General features: G+C 44.3%; 3 protein-coding genes and 1 long non-coding RNA gene across 6 annotated transcripts in view; 1 reads left to right on the forward strand and 3 right to left on the reverse strand.

Moving 5' to 3' along the window:
• LOC141756031 (gamma-aminobutyric acid receptor subunit rho-2-like) overlaps window positions 1–16,626 on the forward strand; it is a 150,357-nt gene extending 133,731 nt beyond the window's left edge. For both annotated transcript variants that reach the window (XM_074615460.1, XM_074615461.1), the window contains one exon: window positions 16,512–16,626. The gene's annotated coding sequence lies outside the window, so the exon portion shown is untranslated. The remainder of the gene's footprint in view (window positions 1–16,511) is intronic.
• LOC141756433 (uncharacterized) lies at window positions 744–9,222 on the reverse strand. Of its 2 annotated transcripts, XR_012591473.1 has the most exons (4): window positions 8,908–9,222; window positions 1,949–2,110; window positions 1,505–1,749; window positions 744–1,014 (listed from the first exon to the last, which is right to left on the reverse strand). It is a non-coding gene; the product is annotated as an uncharacterized LOC141756433 (long non-coding RNA). The 2 variants fall into 2 exon arrangements; XR_012591472.1 differs by lacking the exons at window positions 1,949–2,110; window positions 8,908–9,222 and adding an exon at window positions 5,971–6,078.
• Window positions 6,318–8,213, reverse strand: LOC141756232 (uncharacterized). The gene is made up of 5 exons (XM_074615805.1): window positions 8,146–8,213; window positions 7,905–8,042; window positions 7,377–7,710; window positions 6,762–7,047; window positions 6,318–6,607 (listed from the first exon to the last, which is right to left on the reverse strand). The coding sequence occupies exons 1-5, from the start codon at window positions 8,211–8,213 to the stop codon at window positions 6,429–6,431; spliced, it is 1,005 nt and encodes a 334-aa protein (XP_074471906.1). The 3' UTR covers window positions 6,318–6,428.
• Window positions 14,293–26,691, reverse strand: part of mdn1 (midasin AAA ATPase 1) — a 112,505-nt gene continuing 100,106 nt past the window's right edge. The window contains 12 exon segments of the mRNA XM_074615445.1: window positions 14,293–15,352; window positions 15,437–15,579; window positions 17,971–18,037; window positions 18,418–18,532; window positions 18,693–18,766; window positions 18,898–19,072; window positions 19,269–19,384; window positions 20,539–20,628; window positions 20,757–20,914; window positions 21,773–21,946; window positions 22,079–22,280; window positions 22,377–22,478. Coding sequence (XP_074471546.1) covers window positions 15,167–15,352; window positions 15,437–15,579; window positions 17,971–18,037; window positions 18,418–18,532; window positions 18,693–18,766; window positions 18,898–19,072; window positions 19,269–19,384; window positions 20,539–20,628; window positions 20,757–20,914; window positions 21,773–21,946; window positions 22,079–22,280; window positions 22,377–22,478 — 1,602 coding nt within the window. The 3' untranslated portion in view covers window positions 14,293–15,166.

The following is a 26,691-nucleotide window of genomic DNA, read 5'->3' on the forward strand; positions in this document are numbered from 1 at the left end:
AACGGCCAGTTGCTTCTTCAAGTTTCAGTAATGCTATCTTTCTAACTTTAGTGTTTTTAGTCTGTATAGATAACTTTACACATCTGAAAATAAATAAAACCATGACCATGTTATTCATAATGGAAATGGTAATTTTACATCTGTTACATATCTATTACTAACAGAGCACCGTCGAGTCAGATCCTGACTATGTCCTGGAGCAGCCGGCTACGAATGGACGAGGAAGAGGAAGAGGGCGAGGAAGAGGGCGAGCTAGTGGACGTGGACGTGGCAGAGGGTCTGGCCGGGGGAGAGGACAGTCAGCTTGAAGACCCTCTGGCTGAAGACGACTTCAGCAGAGTACAACAACAACAAGCTCGACAGATATCAGATGAACAGATATCTCAAAATATAACATGTCCATACTTTATGTCCACATTATGATCATTATTGTTTATTCATAAATAAAGTAATACTTTTTCCCTGATCTACTGTCTTTCTAGGCCAGAATTCAGTGTTTGAGCCTGCAGCAGTGTCAGGAGCTTCTGGGGCGATGTCTGTTCAGGGATCCCAGCCTCATATTTGATCTAATGGTCAGCGCTCCTCCACCAGGTCCTCCTGGCCATATTTTTGTAGAGTATTTACATTTTACTTATTGTTATTCTTGCCATTGTTTTTGTAAAAATAAATCCATTGAAGGATGACCACCTGCTTTTTTTGTTCACGACTGCCAGTGTCAATACCATGCAGTAAAGAAATTCAGCTCACTTGGGTAACACTTTTATTACATTCAAAAATATAGATGACAATCCCAAACATTCATAACACACCACAAAAAAAGTTTAAAAAAAGGTAAATTAAAAAATAAGTACACCATCTTTCAGTGGGGCTAGGCCTATAGAACATGTCTGACCCCTGGTCAGTATTTTTGAGTGGTGGCCATAGTAGGGGTGTAGGTGGGGTCGACTCAGGTGAGGTGTCGCAGGGGTCACGTCTTCTCCTATGGTCGGCTGCTCACTTAGGTAGTCCTTGGCCCTGCGAATGAACAAAGAATAGCATGTTAGAATTTTGAAATCAGTTGTTTAGTTTTGACTATAACGTCACACATATAGGCCATATATATAGGCTATAATATTTTTTAAAAGGCTGCTGTAATGCATATATAATAACTTATTTAGCATGCAACTCTATGCTGGTCTTTTGTTGGTTGAGAAGTTTCTTACTCTGCCTCTCATGCTATAGTACCATATTATTTCAATGACAATATGTCAATGCGTCTCTTTTTGTGTGTCAATGCGTGATGTCTTTACATTATCATAAATGATACCTTTCATATAACATCTCTGTAGTCGTCAAAAAGCTGCTTGTAATTAACAAAATCTATATGCAACCTTTATCAACTAAAATCAGAATCAGTGTAATGAGAAACTATGTTGTGAAGGCTGCAAGGGTTAGTGTGAAAACATGCAATTTGGGTTTCTGAAGAAGGGATGTTGAATGAGGCCCACTGAAAGAACTTCTATACCTTGTCGTCGACTGACTTGTGTGTGCAGTAGCTCCTCTGTGGTTGGAGGTGGAATACCACATAGCACACCATACTGCCGCGGGTCATCAGGCCTCTGGCGTCTCACACGCGGCATGCCTCTGTCTGCTGTGGTGCGGCTACGGAGGATGGCCCTCTAGAGGTCAGGAATGTAGCCATAGTCCTTGTCGACCTTCATTGTGTACAGGCTCCACTTCCGCGACTTCTTGTTGTACAGCTTCCGGTATCTGACATATTGAAATTAGCATATGACCGAAACAGGAAAAGATGGTTATTGAAAAATGAATTTGTGATACATTTGCAAAACTGCTGCCTGTGCAAGGGCAACATTCATTATAATTATTCATGTATAAATTTGACCTTATATTATAAAACTAATATACTTCCGTTTTAGTGGGTATACTGTTGTCAATTTTAAGAACTTACTCAATGGAGCCATCAGCTTTTCTCTGCACTGGTCGGTGGACATGATTATAATCCAAACCAGCAAGTAGGGTGCGAGCTGAATAGACGGGCGGGGTGAAACTGAATCTCTTGCTGGCATACAGCAGTATGTGGTTGTGAAAGGACTCAAGTTCTGCTGTAGACCTAAACAGTAAAAAACAAGTGTTAGATCTTTTATGTTGTCATTAGTTGATACATATAGTCACAATCAGTGGTGGACAGTAAAAAAATAAAAAGGACTTTGATCAAGTCACTGCATGATTTACAATCATCTGTATTTTAGAGATTTTTCAAAAAGGGAAAATGTTGGTGCAGCTGCATGATCTTTTACCAAGATTTACTCACTTTTTTCTTCCCTATGTGGGTTTATAGGGAGTAAGCCAGGAGCTTCCTTTGTTTGAGTTAAATACTTGTGAACATAAACATTACATGTAAAACCCATGCCCACATACCTAAATCCCAGGTACTTCACTACTTCACCCAGCCAGCATGCATTTAGCACTATCTCAATGAGTGCTCTGTGTGCCACAGATCCCTTCTCTATCCATTCCTTGTCCCTGTTGTCCGACAAGGGTCCATGGTGACAGGCACCAAGAGCCCACTCGTGTTCTCCTGTGACGTGATGGAGTAGGCCAGCCCACATGTCCTAAGAGAACAATAACGCATCAGCAATGATCCGACACATTACGCTGAAATGATTACTTTACTTTATACTTTATTGTCAGACAGGTCTGAAATTTGTTTTGCATAACAGCAGCTCCGTTTGCAACATCACAGAAAGGACAAAGACAATAAACAAGGATACAAACATTTAAACATTACAATCACAGAAGACAATATTCAGGGCCCTTTAACGCACATTTGATCTGGGATTAGGCTCCATATTTAGTTTAAGGATTGACTGATGCAAAAAAGAGTGCTTCAGTCTAACCTTATTAAATCGTGGAACCCTGCATCTCCGATTCGATGGTAACAGTTGATATTCACTGTTCAAAACATGATTGGGGTTAGAGACGATGTTGTTAGCCAGCCTTACGATGTTATTATGATAGGCTGATTCATAGAGTTTCTCAAGGGGTTGACCTACTATCTTTGAGCAGATTTTCATTTGTTGGAGCAGTTTTGACTTTAAAGTAGTTGACAAATTATTGTACCATGTAGTATAACAATACTGCAGGACACTCATAATCACAGAAGTAAAAAACAATAGAAGAATTTGTTTACTTGCCCCAAAAGACCTGAGGCGGCGGAGAAAGTAAATTCTTTGTTTTGTCTTTTTACAGACAAATTCAATGTGGTCTTTCCAAGATAACAGATGATCAATCATTACTCCCAAATATTTATATGAAAATACCTGCAGGATTTTTTCGTTATGAATAACAATAGGAACTTTATGAGAATCAGATGGTGAACCAAATACAATTTCTTCCGTTTTCTTTGTGTTAATCTGAAGAGCATTACTGTCACTCCACTCGACCATTTTGTTCACGCCATGTTGGTGCAGCTCAGGGTCGTCCGAGTGACTTAACAGAGATATTATAGCCGTATCATCAGAATACTTTAGGATGTATTGATTTGGTGTATTTGTACGACAGTCATCGGTGTAAAAGGTGAAAAGCATAGCTGAACTCACGCAACCCTGAGGGGCCCCGACGTTGGTCGTGATGGCAGTGGAAAGGGTTTTATTTACTTTTACAATTTGAACTCTGTTAGTGAGAAACACAAATAGGGATTCAGTTCCCGCTGGACCATTTTTGACACCAAGATGTCTGTCTGTATTGTATTGAAGGCTGATGAAAAGTCTAGAAAAAGAGCTCTTGCATAGGTTTTTGGTTTGTCTAAATGTTTTGTAATAATATGAACCAGAGTGGCAACAGCGTCTTCTGTACCACAACCCTGCTTATATGCGAATTGATATGGATCAAGTTTGTCTTTTGTTGTACTGACAAGATATTGGAGCAGAATTCTTTCTAGAGATTTCATAATCACTGAGGTAAGGGCTATTGGTCTAAAATCCTTGTGTTCTTTAGGACATGGTATTTTGGGTAAAGGTTTTATGTGCGCAGTTTTCCATGACAGAGGTACAGTGTGCGTGTCTACAGAAGCCTGAAAGACTGGTTGCCACACTGGTGCCAGCTCGGTTGCAAAGTTCTTCAGAAGGAAAGCGCTGCATTCATCTGGTCCAGCAGCTTTCTTGGAATTTGTACACCGAAAACTTTTCCTAACATCTTCGACAGTGATGCCAATTCTGTCTGAGGTAGTTGGTATAATAGTTTTAAGTATTTCAGTGCACTTATCAGAATTATCTAGTGATTCAAATCTGGTAAAGAAAGTGTTTAGGTCGTTGGCAAAGCAAAATTCATTATCTGTCACAATAGGTTTAGTTGGAGATGACATTCCTGTCATAGATTTCATGGTATCCCATACCTTTTTAGAGTTATTAGCTTTAAAGGCATCTTCCAGAAGCTGTCTGTGTGCCAGTTTTGCTTTCCTCAATTTGATTTTGAGCTCTTTTCCTGTCTGTTTAAGTGCTCCATAATCTTTGTTTTTGAAAGCCACTTTCCTTGTATTTATTACTTGTATTATGTCCCTGGTCACATATGATTTATTATTTGGATAGATTTTAATCTCCTTTGTGGGGACAACCAGCTGTACACAAAAATTTATATAATCATTTGTAACAGTAGTCATTTCTTCTAGTGATCCCTCCTGAAAGATTTCCCAATTTGTCCAATCAAAACAGGCTTTCAGTTGCTCCCTACTTTCATTTGTCCATGTCCTTATCACTTTCTTTTCAGGTTTACTTTGCTTGAGTTTGGTCTTGTACACTGGGATCATGTGCACAACGTTATGATCGGAATTTAATATGGGTGGCCTACACTTGGAAACATAGGCACCTTTAACGTTTACAAAACACTTGTCCAGGATATTGTCTTTTCTTGTGTGGTCCTTAACATACTGTTCGAACCCAGGTAACACAGTCTCCAAGTGGCACTGGTTCAAGTCCCCCACCACTATAGCCGGTGCATCGGGGTGGCTGAGTTGTAGCTCATGAACACAGTTAGCTATGGTGCTGGCCGCCTGTGACGCTTTGCCGCTGGGAGGCGCGTACACAACAAACAGCAGTATACATCCAAACTCTCTAGGTAAATAAAAAGGTCGTAACGTCATGCCGAGAATTTCTACATTGGGATCACAGATCTTATATTTAACTGAGTGCGATCTGCACCATAGATCATTTATGTACGCGCAAATACCGCCTCCCCGAGTTTTTCCAGAGTCCACATCCCTGTCTGCCCGCACAAGGGTGAATCCTGGGACTTCAAAGAGAGAGTCGGGCATTGTAGCTTGTAGCCAGCTTTCCGTGAAGCATAACAATGATGCCTCACGAAATTCGTTACAGTACCTTGTGTATGTCCGTATCGCATCCACTTTATTGCTCAGCGAGCGCAGGTTTGTAAGAACAATAGACGGAAGAGGTGGCCGATTGAATCTCCGCCGTAGTCGGTTCCGAATACCCCCTCTTTTTCCTCGTTTCTTTTTCCTATTCGTTCTGATCAGCTCCTGAGGGATGTTATCCAGCATCGAATGGTAGACGTGGCTTGATGTCATCTCCCGTGTCAGCTAGGGTTGTAGCTCCAGCAAAGTCTCTCGACTGTACGAGCGTGCGAGGCACGGCTCCTCGCCACACCTGTCCATGTTGCCACTCAGGTGTGCGGTTGAAAATTGCACCGACAAACATTGTCCACGGAGGCCAATAATCCACAGAATCAGAAGCGTAGTTTTCAGGGCAGTCATCATCTTACACAAGGACAGTTCTTACAGACGCAACAATTTAGACAGCAATTAAACAAAAAAAAAAAAAAAACAGAGCAAACGGAGCATACTGAGACGCAGTGCGCAGCCGAGCAGCGCACCGGTGTGCAAGATGAATGTCTGCAGCTGTGAAATATTTCTGGCTCCACAAGTGTAGCAATATAAATAACAGTTCATATAGTACTTACAAAGAAGTCGTCATAGGTTGCCGACATTTTGGCACAAAACCAAAAGTGGTTGCACACATCCTTGCTCCAAATGAGTAAAATGGAGCACCCCTTCTGCTGGCTCACATGACCACAGAATGAAATGCAAAAACAAATCAAAGAAAATTATTGGTGTAAGCAAGTTTTGTGACGAAGTGACAATGAGTTCAAATGAAATACATTCCATAATATTACCTGGTGGATCTTCTTTCCAAGGTTTTTCGATCCGTGCCACATGTCAAGGGTATGGCGAACTCCCCATGACTTATATATGCCCTTGGCTGTATGAACAGTGAACAAAAGACATTTGTAAGTACAGACATCTGCACAAGTCAACACACATATTAAAAATGAATAACAAACTAAAAACCTATATACGTACTAAAGAGTGCAGCTATCTGGCTATGAGCATCAGTACATATTTCGCTCAAATTTCCTATTTACTGACAAAGTGTGTCAAAAGTCCGGATGAAGGCTTCCTTCTCCATGATGACACTGTTCCGCGCCGTTTCACGTTTGTCCACTGTCACCATGGAGATGATGTCTTTAGAGTCATTCTCCATCACACTATATGTGCAGTACTGTGCACAGAATCCAGGGCTGTCCATCCGACCATCTCCTTTTAAAACAAAACATAAATAATAATTTCAGAAATTGGAACACACTTTTTTTATGATTCACTCTAGTGGATATGATACTGACCACTTCCGGTTGTACAACAACCGGTATTTGTCAGTATCATATCCACAAATCTATGTCAAAATAGAACTTACCCAGGGCCACGACACTGGCTTTGGGCTTTAGCTGGGAAATAACTAATCCTCGCTTTTCTTCCCAGAACTGTTTTATGGTGTCCACACAGTAGGTGTCCTGTATTTTGAAAAATGTGGACCTTCCCACCATCCCCATGTTCATAAATTTGAACAGTAATGCCACTTTCGCATAGTTGTTTCCAGAGAGGAGGATATTGACAGCCAACATGAAGTCCCCTATCAGCATCCCATACTTGAGAGCGGACTGTGAACTCGAACGCCACACAATATGACCAAAGGGAAACGTCTAGAAAAAAAAGAAGAGTGACAGAAAGCAAAATGGGTTTTATTGTGCATATCAAAGCTTAGTGCGGTGCTGCATATATTTTGCACTATACAACACATAATATGGGCAAAAAGTACCACACACTCCAAAGTCATGAAGTACATATATTTTCCAAAAATGGCTGTTCCTGGCTGGTGTCAGCTCAATGTACAAGATTCTTCACAGCCTTGCCCAATTCCCACCAAGGCAGTTTGTAACAGTTTGTGATGCAGCAATTACGATTTGCTGCTTACATTGTTAAAACATTTTAAAAGACAACATAATATCAATACTGTAAAATAAATACTCACCCACTCAATGATGGCAGCTGTGGCCCTGGATTTGACCGTCACCTGAAAGGGTCCATGGGCCTGGCACGCTGCATTGGTAACAGGGTCCTTGGCGGTACACATGGGGATGGGCAGCAGAAGGTACTCAGCCAGCAGCTTCAAGTTTAGATGATAGGCAATAGAAGCTGGCCGGCCAATGACCTCATCTTCTCTCTGGGGCTGGAGCTTTTCTGGCATCTCAGGTGCATCTGTGAGAGTGGGACCGACGTCTGAAGAGTCATGCACAGTATCCTCCATACTTATGGCTGGAAGTGCATCCAAGCGAATGCTCGTAGAGGGGAGGGCAACACCAGTTCTGTTGGGAAAATATTATGAATCACAAAAAAAGCACTGTGAAATGGATACATAATTTCAGACATGTAGGACACCTGTTATGTAGTCACATTCCTTGCACTCACTGAATGTGAACATAAGCTATAGGCCCCTCCCGTGACACAAAAAAAGAAAAGAAAATGGATGGATAGATAATTACACACCACAGTGACTTACCGGACACACAAAGGGAAGATGTAATCAGCATCACTGTCGTCATCACTGTCGACTTCCCTGGTCTCCTCCTCCTCCTCCAAAGATGAGACAGACTCTGTCTCTTCAGCGTGGCACAAGGTGTCATCTGCCCAGTCAATGCTATAGACAGGATAAAATTATTTAGTAATATTATCTTGCACCAATATACAAAGGGGCACATGCTCAAAATATAAAGAGGAAATTCAAAAACAGATAAACTTACATGGAATTCTGAATGTCGTTGAACTCCTCTACATTGATGCGGTCAGCATTCAAATCAAGTGATGTCATACTAAGCACAATGAAATAATAAGAGAATAAGATCACATTACTGCTCATCACAAACTCTGAGACCAGAATATAACCACCAAGAATGCAGGATATAACTCATATGCTACCATAATTAGTAACCTGTATGAGTAACGCTACTCATACAGGTTACTGTATGAGTAACACTACTGTATGAGTAACGCTACTCATACAAGTTACTGTATGAGTAACACTACTGTATGAGTAGCGTTACTGCTACTCATACAGTAACCTGTATGAGTAGCGTTACTGTATGAGTAACGCTACTCATACAGGTTACTGTATGAGTAACACTACTGTATGAGTAACGTTACTGTATGAGTAACGTTACTGTATGAGTAACACTACTCACACAGGTTACTGTATCGAGTACTGTGATGACTGTGATGTGTCGTTATATAGCGGCAATTCTATGGGAATTACCGTCCGTTCTTTCGCTTAGTAAACTTATGGGTCCTTTGAGATGACAGACTGTGATTCAGGGATCCAGCTACAGTAGCTACATAAACATAAACATGGACTTGAATTAGCCGCAGCAAGCCTCGGGCTACGGTTAGCAGAAGGCTAACGTACATTCAACCTGGCTACTCATCGCCTGCTTTCACGGTAAAGCTACCTACAAACAAATCAGTACAAAACATTTAGATATTACAGGAAAACGAAGTTAGTAACTTACCTGTCTAGGAGAAGAACGGCTAGCTCAGAGTCCAACGTGAGGCCGATGCTGTCCCGGAGATCTCTCCACCGCTGAAACGCTTCGCCGATATTGACACGCGTTTTATTCCGCTTATTGTCGGACTCTCTTGTGGACTGTCTTTTTGAAAGTCTGTCTTTCTTTTTTTGGGTTGTTTTGAGGTGTAGGCAGTTGCTGCCAATGCTGGAATAGCAAGCTTTTCAGTAGGTTGTTCCGCCATTGACCGAGGCTTTCACTATCTGCAGAGACCAGACGTGAACGCGCATCTCCTTTTGTGGAACAGCCAATAGGAACGCTCTCTCTGAAATGCCCTGTGATTGGTCAAAGTCTGCCGTCACGGGCAAGATTTTCTAAAGCCTGTAAACAGAGCCATGAGGAGGAGCAGACGTGTAGTTTTCTCTCAGATCACTTGAATTACAATATGCTGAAAGGTTATTATGGAATTTTTGCAAAATTATGCCAAAATATTGTTGCCTACTGCCACTTTAATAATTCATATCTATATTTCCATGGCCGAGGAAAGTTCAGTCAATATCTGGGAACATAATGTTTGTTTTCTGAGCTGCAGGGCGGGTCAGCTGTTAGTGGTTAGTGGTTACTGGTGCAGTGATTAGTGGTTAGTGGTGCTGTAGTTAGTGGTGCACTGGTTAGTGGTAGAGTGGTTAGTGGTGCTGTAGTTAGTGGTTAGTGGTGCAGTGGTTAGTGGTGCTGTAGTTAGTGGTTAGTGGTGCAGTGGTTAGTGGTAGAGTGGTTAGTGGTGCAGTGGTTAGTGGTAGAGTGGTTAGTGGTGCTGTAGTTAGTGGTTAGTGGTGCTGTAGTTAGTGGTTAGTGGTGCAGTGGTTAGTGGTGCTGTAGTTAGTGGTGCAGTGGTTAGTGGTGCACTGGTTAGTGGTAGAGTGGTTAGTGGTGCTGTAGTTAGTGGTGCAGTGGTTAGTGGTGCAGTGGTTAGTGGTGCAGTGGTTAGTGGTGCTGTAGTTAGTGGTGCAGTAGTTAGTGGTGCAGTGGTTAGTGGTAGAGTGGTTAGTGGTGCAGTGGTTAGTGGTAGAGTGGTTAGTGGTGCTGTAGTTAGTGGTTAGTGGTGCAGTGGTTAGTGGTGCTGTAGTTAGTGGTTAGTGGTGCAGTGGTTAGTGGTTAGTGGTGCTGTAGTTAGTGGTGCAGTGGTTAGTGGTAGAGTGGTTAGTGGTGCTGTAGTTAGTGGTTAGTGGTGCAGTGGTTAGTGGTGCACTGGTTAGTGGTAGAGTGGTTAGTTGTGCTGTAGTTAGTGGTTAGTGGTGCAGTGGTTAGTGGTGCTGTAGTTAGTGGTGCAGTGGTTAGTGGTGCTGTAGTTAGTGGTTAGTGGTGCAGTGGTTAGTGGTGCAGTGGTAAGTGGTGCACTGGTTAGTGGTGCAGTTGTTAGTGGTACACTGGTTAGTGGTGCAGTGGTTAGTGGTACACTGGTTAGTGGTGCAGTGGTAGGTAGTGCACTGGTTAGTGGTTAGTTGTGCAGTGGTTAGTGGTGCACTGGTTAGTGGTGAAGTGGTAAGTGGTGCACTGGTTAATAGTCAGTGGTGCAGTGGTTAGTGGTGCAGTGGTAAGTGGTGCACTGGTTAGTGGTGAACTGGTTAGTGGGGCAGTGGTTAGTGGGGCAGTGGTTAGTGGTACACTGGTTAGTGGTGCAGTGCTTAGTGGTGCAGTGGTTAATGGTGCACTGGTTAGTGGTGCAATGGTTAGTGGTGCAGTGGTTAGTGGTACAGTGGTGCAGTGTTGCAGTGGTTAGTGGTGCAGTGGTTAGTCATTAGTGGTTAGTGGTGCAGTGGTTTTTGGTGCAGTGGTCAGTGGTTAGTGTTGTAGTGGTTAGTGGTCAGTGGTTAGTGGTGTAGTGGTGCAGTGGTCAATGGTTAGTGGTGCAGTGGTTAGTGAATAGTGGTTAGTGGTCAGTGGTGCAGTGGTTAGTGGTGCTGTGGTTAGTGGTTAGTGGTTAGTGGTGCAGTGGTTAGTGGTTAGTGGGGGGGTCGCAGGTTCAAACCTGGCTTGGGGTCCTTCTGTGTGGAGTTAGCATGTTCTCCCCGTGTTAGCGTGGGTTTTCTCCGGGTGCTCAGGTTTCCTCCCACAGTCCAAAGACATGCAGGTTAGGTTCATTGTTGACTCTAAATGTCCTGTAGGTGTGAATGTGAGTGTGAATGGTTGTCTGTCTCTATGTGTCAGCCCAGTGATAGTCTGGAGACCTGTCCAGGGTGTACCACGCCTTCACCCAATGTCAGCTGGGATCGGCTCCAGCCCCCCGCGACCCTGAATGAGATGGTTACAGATAATGGATGGACGTTTGTTTTCTTTTTTGATCAATAAAGGTGTTCAGATCAATAAATGATCTTCGATAAAGGCTAACCTTAGCTGTTTTAGGATGATAAGAAATTGCTTGACATTTGACTGTGCCTTGCTGTTTCTAAATCCAATGATTCTCTCACATTTGTGCTGTGGTTTGGCTGCCTGGTTCCAGGCCAATCAGTCTGTAGTGAAATCCATAGAGTGTCTTTACAACAGGGCCTTGAAAGTCTTGGACAAAAAGCAAATAAGGTACCATCAGTGCCGCATTTTGAGTAAATACAAGAGGTTAAGTTTTGCAAACTTTGGATTTTCATTATGTAAAGCTTGTGTTTAAATGTTTGAACGGACTTAATCCTCTGCCTCTCTGCAAATATATCATGAGACTCCAGAGCTGTAGCAGATCCACCAGAGCAGCTTCAAGTGGTAACTGTAAAGTTCAATTCTGCAAAACATCTTCTGCTCAGACAGTTTTTTTGTGAAAGGAGCGAAGTCTTGGAACTCGCTACCTGATCACTTGAAATTTGCTGCAAACTTTATCACTTTTAAGAGAGCTACCAAATCCTGTTTAATTCAGCGACAAACCTGGACTCATGCCTAGGTAGGTAGGTAGGTAGGTACTTTATCAATCCATTTCTGGACATTTCTGATTTACAGCAGCAAAAGATAGCTCAAGCACACAACAAGATTAAGAATAGAATAAGAATAAATAAGATTAAAAATAGGCATTAGCAATAAATACTCTCAAAAGCTGGTTAGCAAGTGCCAGTACTAATGTCCAATTGTGATGCATGTCTGACTGCACTGCTGGATGGATGAGTGACTGTGTGTGTGTGTGTGTGTGTGTGTGTGTGTGTGTGTGTGTGAGAGTGTGAGTGAGAGAGAGGGGGGTTGTTATTTAGTTAGTCCAGAGATGAGTTGTACAGTCTGATGGCAGTGGGTAGGAAGGACTTTCTGTGCTGCTCCTTGGTACACAGACGTAGGAGAAGTGTTTCGCTGAAAGTGCTCCTCTGTCTGGCCAAAGTGTGGTGAAGTGGGTTGGTGGTGTTGTCCATAATAGGCAGCAGCTTAGCCAGCACTCTCCTCACAGCCACTGGGTCCAGGCTGGCTCCAAGGACAGACCCCGCCTTCTTTAACAGCTTGTCTATCCTGCCGGCATCTGTGGCTTAAATGCCGCTGCCCCCCCAGCAGACAACAGCAAAGAAGAGGGCAACCCCCACCGCTGACTGATGGAACACACTCAGCATCGTCCTGCATACACCGAAGAAGCTGAGCCTCCTGAGGAAGTGGAGTCGGCTCTGGCCTTTCTGGTATATGGCCTCAGTGTTCACACTCCAGTCCAGCTTGCTGTCCGGGTGCACTCCCAGGTACGTATAGGACACCCCCCCCCCCCAAAAACATCCAACAATTGCAGAGTCATCCGCAAATGTCTGTAGGCGGCATGACTGAGTTGTATCTAAAGTCGGATGTGTAGAGAGTGAACAAGAAGGGAGCCGGGACAGTCCCTTGGGGGGCCCCTGTATAACTGACCACCGTATCTGACACCCAGCCCTGCAGCCTCACATACCGTGGTCTGCCAGTCAGGTAATCAGTGACCCAGGTCACCAGTGGAGCATCCACCTGCCTTGTTCATTAGTTTGTCTCCCAGGAGTACAGGTTGGATGGTGTTAAAAGCAATTGTGAAATCAAAAAACATAATCCTTACAGGGCTGTTTGCCTTGTCTAGATGGGAGTAGGTAGACTATGGCATCGTCTACCCCAATATTAGCCTGATAGGCAAACTGCAAGGGGTCCAGTCCTCTCTGCATCAGGGGTCTGAGGTGGGCCAGCACAATCCTCTCCAGAGTCTTCCTTATGTGGGAAGTCAACGCCGTCTATAGTCATTCAGAACACTGGCACGCCCTTTTTTAAGTACAGGGACCAGACAGGAGGTTTTCCACATCACTGGGACTTTCCCATGGCTCAGGCTCAAGTTACAGATGTGCTGGAGGACTCCGCACAGCTGGTCTGCACATCCCCTGAGGACACCTGGTTTGATGCCATCAGGGCCTGCTGCTTTACCTGCCCGGAGCCTCTTCAGCTGCCACTTCACCTGGTCCGAGGTGATATTGATGTGTGACTGTGTTGGGGTTGAAAATCCAGGGGGAGGGGCAGAGAGGGGGCAAGGAGGACTGGGGGGTGGAGGGGCCATGGTGTGGTGTGGAGGTAGGACAGCAGGTGAGGAAGTGGCAGGGAGTGGGAATGGCTGAGCAGAAGCGCTTGGTTCAAACCTGTTAAAAAAACAGGTTGAGCTCATCGGCTCTGGCTTGATTCTCTTCCATGGGCTGGCTGGCCACATTGTAGCCTGTGATGAGTTTCATGCCCGACCACACTTCTCTCATGCTGTTCTGTTGGAGCTTAGATTCCAACTTCCTCCTGTAGATGTCTTTGCTCTCCCTGATCTTCACCTTAAGCTCCTTCTGTACTCGTCTCAGTTCCTCCCTATTTCCATTTCTAAAGGTGACCCAGGGTTTATTATTTGGGAAGCACCGTACTGTTCTGGGTGGTGCAACATTGTCCTGACAGAAGTTAATATATCCAGTTATGAAGTCTGTGAGGCCATCTCTATCCTCCCCAAGAGTCACTGAACTCATCCCACAATCTAGTTTTTAAATGTAATGTTTTTAATTGTGTGCTTTCTTGTATTTATTTATTTGTCCTGTACTCAGTTCTGTTTTAATCTCTTATTTTCACAAAAAGCCCTTCTAGGGACAGGTGTTGCAAATTAGCATCCGCTATAAGCTCTATGATACTGGCATCAGATAGCCGTTTTTAAGTTGTCTATGTACACTGTATTGGTCCCTATCAAATAAACCATGAAATGAAAAATGTATAGCCTACTGTGTGGTGAATGATAGTGATACCACTGAATATTCATATTTTCAATTTGGGAACGCATTCAACATATAGACCAGTTTATCTGTTGAATGTGTTCAACATATAGACCAGTTCAGGGATTTTTCTTACAATGTCAAGACAAAACATTAGCTCAGAAAAAGTGAGCAGAGACAGAGACAGAGACAGAGCAACCTTGTAAACAGTTTATTGTCAGGATCATTCATGTCATGTTTAACAGATGAAACAACCTCTTAAATAAGACCAATGTCTGCTTACACGTCAGTCCACGTTACAAAACACAGAGGTGATAATACACATTTACACCTACTCCTAAAGGGACACAGTGATGAGCTCAGAAGTCACAGAGTAAGGATGCAGATCAGCAGACCCCACAGATGTGTAGAGAGAGCTATACTGGGGCGTTCATCAGGACTGGAACCTGCAGCCTCTGTGCTTCTAAATCCTGACAGAGCCGTGACGCGCCTCTGATCCATCATCTCAGCTCATTCAGGTGTGAAGTGAGATGCAATACTGTTCCTCTCCAAGGCACATTTTAGAGTTCCTTCTAATGGAATTCATGACCACACCAACATGCTACTGTTAGGTCATGAAGTTAGGAAGGGTTCTGTTCAAACACAACATCTGTTGCTGTGTTCACATTGAAGATAAATGACCGTGGTAACACTGACTACAACATCCACACAAACAGGACTTCCGGTCTATAGTACAAGGGGGACAGAGGTATTTACTGAGGTGTTTCACACGCAAGGGAATCACATTTTTGTTTATCATTTCATCTCAGACGTGCAAGTTAAAGCAATCCTCATTACATTACAAAAGAAACAGAATTCCCCTGATAACAAAGACAAAACAGCAAATGTTGCTATCAAACTCCACTGAAATCTACAGTCAAATAAGAAAATAAAGGCACATGTACAGCGGCATATCCGTCTTTTTTTCAGTCCTTTTTTGAGTTGTGTCTGAGAGGCTGGCAGCAGAGTGGCGTTGTGCAGTTAGGTGCCGCCCACTTCTCCCTTCCTGTGAAAGGTGGCTTCTCATTGGTCTACTGGTCGGCTGCCGTGACGAGTTCAAACCACTGTCTGAGCGCGTCGCTCAGCGTCTCTGGCAAGGCATTGACGTCTCGCAGGATGACGTAGAAGGGGAAGGGGAACTCCTCCATGTAGGAGCGGATCTCTGGCAGCTCTCCCGGCCCTTTGAATATGGGCACCTTGATGTCCAGGATGGAATCCTGCAGCACAGCACCGGGGTTCACTTACACTCTGTGTCTGGACATTTAGTTTAACAGAAAAAGGTCAAATTCTTCTTCACTTACCCGTGAGTTGGGGTTGTCAAGTACCACGAAAATGACGAACACATTTGCACTGCGTGCTGCCCGCACAGCTGCCATCACCCGCTCCTTCCCCTCCAGGAACAGCCCCCTGCCGTCGGACACGATGACCAGCAGCTGGGCTGTCTCTGTGGACGGAGGTCAGAGGTCAGAGGTCATAGGGGACAGTGATGTGGCATACACTTCACATTACTGCAGCAAGGTAAAATCATTAGCCTGGTTCCAGACCTCTGAATGGACTCCCACATCTCAAACTGTGGTTCTAATAGGTCGGATGTTGTTCTTAATGACGGCTGTTTCAATCAGAGCTTTGTAGGCAGGATGAAGGATGGGGATGTAATCTTTCTACAACGCTAGCAATAATCTGGCTACAACCAAGAACATAGTGACAAAAAATGCTTGGATGAGACTGAGGCAGCTGTACAGGTTGTTGTAAGTCAACTTCAAAAACCTTGATAACGCCTAAATCCACATTTATATACACTGATCAGCCATAACATTCAGACCACTGACAGGTGAAGTGAAGAACATGGATTATCTGGTTACCATGGCACCTGGCAGTGGGGGGGGGTATATTAGACAGCAAGTGAACATTCTGAACTTTGAACTTCCTGCTGGAAGCAGAAAAAATGGGCCAGTGTAAGGATGTGAGTGACTTTGACAAGGGCCAGATAGTGCTGGCTAGACGACCGGGTCAGAGCATCTCCAGAACTGCAGCTCTTGTGGGATGTTCCCGGTCTGCAGTGGTCAGGACCTACCAAAAGTGCTCCAAGGAAGGAGAACCGGTGAACCGGCGACAGGGTCAGACCCGAGGCTCATTGATGCACGTGGGGAGCGAAGGCTGGCCCGGGTTGTACGATCCAATCGAAGAGCTACTGGAGCTCAAACTGCTAAAAAGGTTAATGCTGGTTCTGATAGAAAGGTGTCAGAACACACAGTGAGGAGCAGTTTGTTGCGTATGGGGACGGGTCAGGGTGCCCGTGCTGACCTGTGTCCACCGCCAAAAGCGCCTACATGGGCACGTGAGCATCAGAACTGGACCACGGAGCAATGGAAGAAGGTGGTCTGGTCTGATGAATCACGTTTTCTTTTACATCATGTGGATGGCAACGAGTTGGAGGTGTTGACTCGGCCTCCAAATTCTCCAGATCTCAATCCAATGGAACATCTGTGGGATGTGCTGGACAAACAAGTCCGATCCACGGAGGCCCCACCTTGCAACTTCCAGGACTTAAAGGATCTGCTACTGACGGCTTGGTGCCAGATACCTCAGCAGACCTTCAGAGGTCTAGTGGAGGCCATGCCTCCACGGGTCAGGGCTGTTTCAGCGGCAAAAGGGGGACCTACTGAATATTAGGCAGGTGGTCATCATGTTATGGCTGATCGGTGTATGGATGAATTGGAGCCAGAAAATCAAAGCAACCAGCTAAAATAGGCTAAAAGGCTCCACAGAGCTGACGAGAACTGTAGAATCAGGTGATATTTTCTTCACATTACACATCATCGTTTGATCCACTGTTAATACAAAAATATATATATATACATTTTATAAAGAGACATTTTTACTGGATTCATTTAGATATTTTCCAAAGTAAAAGTCCCTAGAAGTGTATGATTCAACTTTTCCCATGGTCTAGGGTTAAAAAAGTTAACAAATCACAATAAATCACAATATAGAATCGCAATGCTTAAAAATCACAATACATATTGAATGGAACCCAAGTATAGTGATAGTATTGAATCTGGAGATAGCCCTGGTAGATCCCAGTCTTATTGTGTGTTTACAGGCCTTCTGTGTCCCGGCTCCATGAACAGGAAACGGTAGCGCCACCAGCGTTTTAAGAGCTTTGACAATGACTTGTTTCTGCCTCAGAGCACCTGGCTCAGGTCCTTGACTTTCCTTGTCTCTCTTGGTGCCACACTAAAGGCTTGTTTGTTGGATATCAGATAGAATGTGGGCACTGACTGGTTTACTCTGTGGAACACAGGTCAACCAGGAAGCAGTCCCACTAACTGGCAGGTACTAAGACCTTCATCAAACCACTACATATCTGACATGGAACCATTAGGCCCGGTTATTGACCATCAATACTTTGAACCAAAACATTCCTGTAACCACTGCTGAAAGTTGTACTGAAAGTTGTGACTGAATGTCTGAACTAAACCAACAATACGACACATACGACCCGCTGATGCATTTCAGTCGCTCGACTGATGTTGTAGAACAATGTGTTTCTACTCAGGGAGGTACTGCTACCTAAACCTTTGTAATGCAACAGAACACTTTAACCTTAAGGAACAATCTCCCAAGTCCTAGCTGAGATTTAGAAGTTCTCACACCAGTTCAGAGTATTCCTCCCATGTCCATTAACACTGTCCCATGCTGGTTCAGATTCAAGCTGTATTGGCCATCTCTCACTGATCACCTGATTACCCAGAAAGCAGTGAACTGCATAGCAGCTGCTTACTGAGCTGTCTGGTGTCTGTTTGAGATTTAAATATGCAGTGGGAGTCTTTACCTGAGTTTAGAGATCCAGGAATCTGCTGCCGCGCTGCCACAAACATTTTTGTTGATGTGTCCAAAAACTAGAGAGGAGAGGCGTGAAGAGAGTCAGTGTGACAGGAGATCATGTTTCACCAGCAGCTACATGCTACATAGAACTAAAGGTTCTAAAGGCTGAACACAGAGCCATGAGGAGGAGCACAAGTCTCTCAGAACACTTGAATTACAATATGCTCAAAGGTTATTATGGGATTGTTGCCCAATGAAAAGGTTCTGCCTACTGCAGCTTTAATGTCATAAATACAGGAGAGACAACTATTCAGATCACAAAATGGATTACCAGGTTTTTCTTTACTCACTTGGCTCTCTGGGCTTCTGTATTTCTACTACCACACACAATTTACACATTCTATTTAATATTCACACATCCCCATTAAAGGGAAGGACAGTGGGGGAGGAGCACCTGGGCTATTCTGGTCTTCTTCTGTTGGAACTGACAGAGTCGGAGGATGCGAGCTCCTGACTCATCGTTGAACTGCTGCTGGAACGGGTGGAGCAGCTGCACCTGCTCGCCAAAACTGGACACATGAGCAGGTTAAAGGTTAGCTTCACATTAAACACATTCAATATTCTATTTCCAACTCATACTTTGAGATTGTTTGGTTTTGTTTTCAGGTCTAGATGTCTGTTACATGGCTCCATAATGCCATTATCTTTATTGTACATGCATAAGCTTACCTGCACACAGACACCTGTCCCACCTCCAGCAGAGTGAGAGCGTTGATGATCACTGAGAGGGATTCAAACGCCAGCTGCACCCCACACACACACACACACACACACACACACACACACACACACACACACTATTAGCACGGTGCAAAGAGTGAAGGACTTGTCCAGTGCTCTACCAGTTTGAGTAATGATGATTTGGCTCTCTCACCTGTTTGGAGTGGTTGTCCACCATGCTGGAGGAGTCGTCCACAGCCAGACAGATCTGGTACTCCCTCTTGCTGGGCTTGGTCCTCCTCAGCCAGATCTTGTCTTTACGGAACTGACTGGCGATGTAGGGGATCACCTTCCTCATGTTCAGACGCTTCCCTGTGCGATAATCTCCTCTGTGGAGCACAGGATCATCACACATACATTTCATGTGGTAAACAATGAGCCTCCAAGTTTCATCACAGACCACAAAATCAGGGGAAAAACCAGTAAGACCAGTAACTTGGTGACGACAGGGTTCATGGGAACAATAAGTCTTGACCACACAACATAATTTAGAACACATAAGATAGTGAGTGTGCTGGTCCTCACCGGAGCTTGGCGGCCTGCGTGGGCTCCAGAATGAGGCGGAGCTGCTCACACAGCTGCTGGGACAGAGCTGAGGTCAGACTCTGGTACTGGTGCCACATGGAAGCTGCTGCACTCTCCTGGAACACAGACAAGGACACATACGTTAATACCGTCCACGTCCACGTGTCCGCGAGGGACCGCGCTGACCCTATGTGGACGTCCACGTGCAGACGGACCGTGAAGACTCTACGCATAGCAAGTGCGCCTACTGCTCCAGATGTTCCACACTCCAGTCCAGTGGGGGGGGGACGTGTGCACTTCTACGGTTTGCCAAGAAGAAGAAGAAGACAAAGTGGCTGCTTGTTGTGCAGAGATCTGCTGTTACCTACTTTTACATCATTTGTCTTTAAAGGAATACGAAGACAAGTAACATTATGGTGCATTACTGCTACCAGCTGGAGTGGAGAGTGGATCAGGAAATGCACATGCGTGGAACGCCAGATAGTTGAGGATCCTCAATCATAGTATGAATGGAACCCCGCGCCCGTCCGCTCCACCGGGACAAATCTGCAGCTGTCCGCGGATGCAAAGCGCGGAAAGTATGTGTGAGGCATTAGCCAGAAGTGAATACCTGGGCTTCCTACCATCACAACTACATAGTTCCTGGATATGGCTCCTGTTATAAAGACACCCACTGGACATATTCTAGACCACTCGTCTTTTATCAAACTGATCCATTTTGAGAGCTCTAAAACTAAATTCTAGACATAGAACACAATTTAACTGTATTCCAGACATATCATCAGCTTTAAGTTCATGGTGAGCGTGTTAGCAAGCAGTTGCTTATTTACACATCCAGCAGATACAGAGCAACACGAGCCTTCACTAAGGAGCTGTGTTTGTGTCCATCTGATGAATGGAAGTCCAATATTCTGTTTTTTGGTCTCCACCAACTCCTGAGGGAAATCTCTGTGTCTTTAGCTGCTGAATGCTCCACTATGTTCACCAGCTAGGCTCTGACTGGGTTGCTCTGCTGTTGAGCAGCTAGTGTACAGGCTTCTTCAGAACCTCTGGACCTCTGCCAACAGCTACAAACGACACTGTGAGAGTGGTGAGAGGCCCCAGGTTCAGAATGCAATGTTGACTGCGAAAGGTATTCTGAGTAGACAAGTAGAATGTTGTTTTGCATTGAGCATTATTTTGCAGGTTTCAAGTTCTTGAAAGAGCCAATAGATCTGTTGAATGTTCTGTATGAACCAGTAGAGCTCAGTAGCTCCTGGGTCAGCCTCACCTCCTCCTGAGTTCCTGGAGCCAGTTTGTGCCAGGCCTCCAGCTGCAGCTCCATCTCCCTCCTCATCTCCTCTGGCTCCCTCTCTGCTTTCTGCAAACACACACACATCACATTATTTTGATTTGATTATTCTACTGTTAGAACTCAGTCCTGGGACACACGTCTGTAGCTGTGTAGTATAGTAAGAAGACAAGAAGAAAGAAGGAGTAGTTCTCTACCTGCAAGGTGTCCAACAGCAGCTCAGGAACGGTGTGAACGGTGGATTCGGTGCGCCCGTCTGCTCGCTCTTCTTCTCTGGGATTATGTCGGTCCTTCCACCTCTCCTCTTCCTCCTCCTCTCCCTGCCTCTGCACCTCCATCTCCCCAGTCTCTACACCTGCACAAGAACAACAAGAGGAGGGGGGTAATGTCAGGGGATGTGCACGTTTCACAAAAACACAACTACGAATTATGAGTAATCTAAGTGTCATTTAAAAAACACGACTCGGTCCAAACAGAGTACCCGTCTGGACCGCGTTCGGTCCAAACAGAGTACCCGTCTGGACCGCGCTCGGTCCAAACAGAGTACCCGTCTGGACCGCGCTCGGTCCAAACAGAGTACCCGTCTGGACCGCGCTCGGTCCAAACAGAGTACCCGTCTGGACCGCGTTCGGTCCAAACAGAGTACCCGTCTGGACCGCATTCGGTCAGTCTGTGAATTTATGACTAAATAGTTCCAGAAATAGTCAGTGGTCATGTCTATAATGTTAAATCCAGCGGTACATGTCCACCAGGTCCGGCGAGGACACTAGGGGACACGCTGTTCCACTCAACTGGCTGTTTAATCTATCGTGGAATGCACCTGATTGGTTCCTGGTTTTCTGCTCGCCGTTTCAAACAGGAAACAACATGGCGGCCTGCTCATAAACTTTCTGTTATTCTGTCTAAACAATCCACCAAAATCTACTCCTGAAAACATTTGAAGAGAGAAATAGGCGATGCCACTGTTGAATCTGGTTTCATGTTAGAACTAGATTACATAATTTGACAGTCAAGTCCAAGTTTGGTGAGCCGGACGCGTCGCGTTGGACTCATTTGCATAAACGACCGTTCTGTCATTTTGAAAGAGCAGCGGCCAATGAAGAAACTCTAACACTTGGCCGACCAATCGTGTAACTTCATCACTCGGTCACTCAGTGGCCCTCTGCGGACCAGACTAAAGTCCACATGGGCAGGATCAGAAGAAGTGTCACACCTTTCTGGGAGGCCTTGGTAGAGTCCAGCTGCTCAGGCTTCAGCTCTTGGACTTCAGCAGCCTGGAGCTCCTCTTCCTGCTTTTCCATTTCCATGGCGACATCCTCATCATTCTGATCTTCATCCTGGTCCTGATGAGGTCCTGCTGCTCTCTGCTGGTCTGCACTGGCAACATCTGGAAACAGCAAGACCAGCAAACATGACATCCATTAATCCTCTTAAACAGCTGATGTGATGGTTAATGTGAAACCACCACAGGAGCTGGTACATAATGAACACCTTGGTGTGTATGGAGCTGACCACTGACCATATGTCTGTGTGTCGTAGGCCGTCTCTCCCTGTTTGATGTGTTGGTACAGGTCCGACTCCTGCTGGGCATCATCACCCTGCCTGCTGTCCTCAGTGCGATCCTTACTGCTCTCCACCGTACGCAGACGCTTATTAACACGCTCGTTGTAGTCGCCTGTCGACCGCTCGTTGTCAGCTTGACCAGGTTTCCTCTTGAAGCTCTGGAACAGCACAGTACATGAATAAACAGCTGTGATGAGATGGACTGAAAAGCAAAGGGAGGTTGAAGTGGAGATGCTCTGAGAGGCCGGGCGTACCTGAGTCTTGCTCTGGGTCTGAGTCTGTGAAGCCATCGTTGCTGTGAGCTTTGACTGGTGGCCCTCTGATTGGCTGGCATCAGCGGCTCCGCTCCCATGCTCCTAACAAACAGACAGATGTTAGACTTCCTCTCCTTTAGGGGACCATGTGAGTGTGGATGATGGACTGAAGACATTTTAAATAAGAACAAAGCAGACAAACAATCTCCAGTTGACTGAGCAGCATTCAGTCAGAGTTGTTCATGGGAACCAAACCTGTTCAACAGCTCATTCTAAACCTGTTCAACAGCTCATTCTAAACCTGTTCAACATCTCCAATCCAGTCACATCCTTTTTTTACCACTACTTTTGAATAAAACCTTATTTGTTTGATATTTTCAAGCTAAATAAGTGGGTTGACATGGCCAACACAATAACAGGATCTTTCAATGTAATATAAAGCACATATATACAAGTTCCTGGGAGTACATATGAACAGTAAACTGGACTGGACTGACAACACCGAGGCCCTCTACAGGAAGGGACAGAGCAAACTGTTCTTCCTGAGGAGGCTCAGGTCTTTCGATGTGTGTAATAGGCTGCTGCAGATGTTTTACCAATCTGTAGTAGCCAGTGTACTCTTCTTTGCCGTGGTATGTTGGGGGGGGGTAACACCAACTCAAGGGATGCCAACAAACTAAACAGGCTAGTGAGGAAGGCTAGCTCTGTGGTTGGATCTGAGCTGGACGATCTGGAGGTGGTGGCAGAGGGGAGGATGAGGAGGAAGCTGGACGCTATCCTGGATAACCCCTCCCACCCTCTCCATGATGAGCTAGTCCAGATGAGGAGCACCTTCAGCCAGACTCATCCCCCCTCGGCACAACAAAAAGCGCCTGGGTCAGTCCTTCATGCTGGTAACCATCAGGCTCCACAACCAAGGCTGACCCCCATATGAGAACTATGAGGACTTTAAGAAGTTTAAACATGCACTATCTGCCTTTAAACATGCACTATCTACCTTTAAACATGCACTATCTACCTTTAAACATGCACTATCTGCCTTTAAACATGCATTATCTGCCTTTAAACATGCACTATCTGCCTTTAAACATGCACTATCTGCCTTTAAACATGCACTATCTACCTTTAAACATGCATTATCTGCCTTTAAACATGCACTATCTGCAACCATCTTGGACTCAACCACTGGCGCACTTTACACTTACTTACACTCTACATCCTATATACCACTTTATAGACTGCACACATGTACATATTACATTTATTTATTGCGAATACTACATTTATTTATTGACGGAGTGCATACACTATGTTCACCCATTCACTCTGTATCTTTTATATCTCTATTATTGTTTTTATAATGTTTGTATACCTTTACCTCTCCCGTGATTCACTCTGTTTGCTGATGTTGCTGCTTTGACACCTGAATTTCCCTCCAGGGATTAATAAAGGTTCATCTTATCTTATCTTATCTTATCCAGTATATAGTGACTGTACATATTGTTTATATGACAGTCTTAAAATAGACCTATATTATATACAGTATGTTGCTGAGTTCTTACATTATCCCAAATGTTTCCAACAATTTTCAAAGACAAATCTATAATTATATCTATAATATATCTATCTATAGTTTTAATGGTGGTAACGGCCCGGGGATCGAACCACCGACCTTCCGATTGGTGGACAACATGCTCTACCCTCTGAGCCACAGCCGCCCACAATGTATAGACTGATACTAAAAGAATCCCTCTCAATCATCACTATGCCCCACTAGCAGTGTGCTCTGGTGTCTGTTTCTGCAGAGAGCCTACGGCCCTCTGCCTGGATTCTCTCTGTTCTTCTTCAGCCTGTTATACCACCGCTTTGTCACACCCGTTGGCGTCTGATACCGAGGCACAAGGCCCCCTTTCGCTCTGTCAGATACAAAGCGGCCATATTTGACGGATAAGAGTTTCCCTCTCTCTCTCTCTCCTCTGCTGTGTGCCATCGGTGAGCAGAGAGGACCTTCCTGCAGGGTTGTGCGGAGGTGTGTTTATTTCTGCTTTAGAACGTAACAGCAAATTCACTGCTTTGTTATAACTAACGCCACTCCCTCTCTTCACTCTCTCTCTCTCTCTCACTCTCTCATTTGACGGATAAGAAGGGGTTTGTTACATGGCTGTGAGTTTCCCTCTTGTGGCCAACATTGAATGCTGGTTACGTATTATACCTTTAATCAGCGGGAGGAGGAGATGGAACGATGAACACTGAAGGAATAATAACTGAAGACAACAACTCCCATGATCCCGTGCTCCTTCACAACGTATTGAAATCAGACTCACTACTTCATTACCATCTTTTAAGTCCCTTCTTAAAACTCTCTTTTATAGTTTTTGAATAATTAATATGATGCTGGCTTTTTTCATCCCTATCTGGCCATTTTTTTCTGCTTTTTAAAAAATTTATTTTTTCCCCAGATGTTTCTTGTTTCTTTTGATTGTATTTGAGTTTTTTTGCTGATTTATTGTTTTTTTAAGTTTTTCTGTTTAGTTTTTTCTGAAAAGCACTTTGTAACCTTGTATAGAAAAGTGCTATATAAATAAAGTGTATTATTTATTATTATAACGTCACCTAACTCCGTCTTTTGTTAGAGTTTTGATTGAGAGACTCCTAGCAGCAGAAAATTATATATTGTGCGTTTAACTGGTAATCATGTGTTAGGAGGCCTGCAGTCATGTCTGTGTGACGGCTTTCCTGGTAGCAGTCAATATATATATATATATATATATACAGCGGGTAAAATAAGTATTGAACACATCACCATTTTTCTCAGTAAATATATTTCCAAAAGCGCTACTGACATGAAAGTTTCACCAGATGTTGGTAACAACCCAAGTAATCTATACATACAAAGAAACCAAAACAAATAAGTTCAGAAATTAAGTTATGTGTAATAATGTGAAATGACCCAGGGAAAAAGTATTGAACACATGAAGAAAAAGGCATGGAAAGCCAAGACAACAGCTGAAATCTATCAGTAATTAGAAAGCAATCCAGCCCCTTGTCAGTGCAAATTAATATCAGCTGGTTCAGTCCCAACTGATGGCCTATAAAAAGGTGTCTCATGACCAAGGAGTCACACAAGAAACATCTCATGATGGGCAAAAGCAAAGAGCTCTCTCAAGACCTTCGCAACCGTATTGTTGCAAAACATACTGATGACATTGGCTACAGACGCATTGCTAAACTTCTGAATGTTCCAGTGAACACTGTTGGGGCCATAATCCGGAAGTGGCAAGAACATAATTTCACCATAAACTGGCCACGACCAGGTGCTCCTCGCAAGATTTCTGACAGAGGAGTGAAAAGAATTATCAGAAGAGTTGTCCAAGAGCCAAGGACCACTTGTGGAGAGCTTCAGAAAGACCTGGAATTAGCAGGTACAATTGTTTCAAAGAAATCAATAAGTAATGCACTCAACCGCCATGGCCTGTATGCACGCTCACCACGCAAGACTCCATTGCTGAAGAAAAAGCATGTTGAAGCTCGTTTAAAGTTTGCTGCACAACATTTGGACAAGCCTGTGAAATACTGGGAGAATATAGTCTGGTCAGATGAGAGCAAAGTTTAACTCTTTGGATGCCATAATACACACCATGTTTGGAGGACAAATGGCACTGCACATCACCCTAAAAACACCATACCAACAGTGAAGTTTGGAGATGGGAACATCATGGTGTGGGGCTGCTTTTCAGCATACGGTACTGGAAAACTTCACATAATTGAAGGAAGGATGAATGGAAAAATGTACCGAGACATTCTTGATAAAAATCTGCTGCCATCTACCAGGATGATGAAGATGAAACGAGGGTGGACATTTCAGCAAGACAATGATCCCAAATGCACAGCCAAGGAAACTCTCAATTGGTTTCAGAGAAAGAAAATAAAGCTGCTAGAATGGCCCAGCCAATCACCTGACTTGAATCCAATTGAAAATCTATGGAAAGAACTGAAGATCAGAGTTCATAGAAGAGGCCCACGGAACCTTCAAGATTTGAAGACTGTTTGTGTGGAAGAATGGGGCAAAATCACACCTGAGCAATGCATACGACTAGTTTCTCCATAAAGGAGGCGTCTTGAAGCTGTCATTACCAACAAAGGCTTTTGTACAAAGTATTAAATAAATATCAGTAAGCGTGTTCAATACTTTTTCCCTGTGTCATTTCACATTATTACACATAACTTAATTTCTGAACTTATTTGTTTTGGTTTCTTTGTATGTATAGATTACTTGGGTTGTTACCAACATCTGGTGAAACTTTCATGTCAGTAG

Source organism: Sebastes fasciatus, chromosome 18, assembly GCF_043250625.1.
Source record: "Sebastes fasciatus isolate fSebFas1 chromosome 18, fSebFas1.pri, whole genome shotgun sequence".
In the NCBI taxonomy this organism is placed as follows: domain Eukaryota; kingdom Metazoa; phylum Chordata; class Actinopteri; order Perciformes; family Sebastidae; genus Sebastes; species Sebastes fasciatus.

Coding starts and splice junctions, on each gene's coding strand:
- LOC141756232 (XM_074615805.1), bottom strand. CDS start 8,213: ATGACATCACTTGATTTGAATGCTGACCGCATCAATGTAGAGGAGTTC. Junction 8,043..8,145: donor AACGACATTCAGAATTCCAT/GTAAGTTTATCT, acceptor TCCTGTCTATAG/CATTGACTGGGCAGATGACA. Junction 7,048..7,376: donor CAGCTGCCATCATTGAGTGG/GTGAGTATTTAT, acceptor TTTTTTTTCTAG/ACGTTTCCCTTTGGTCATAT.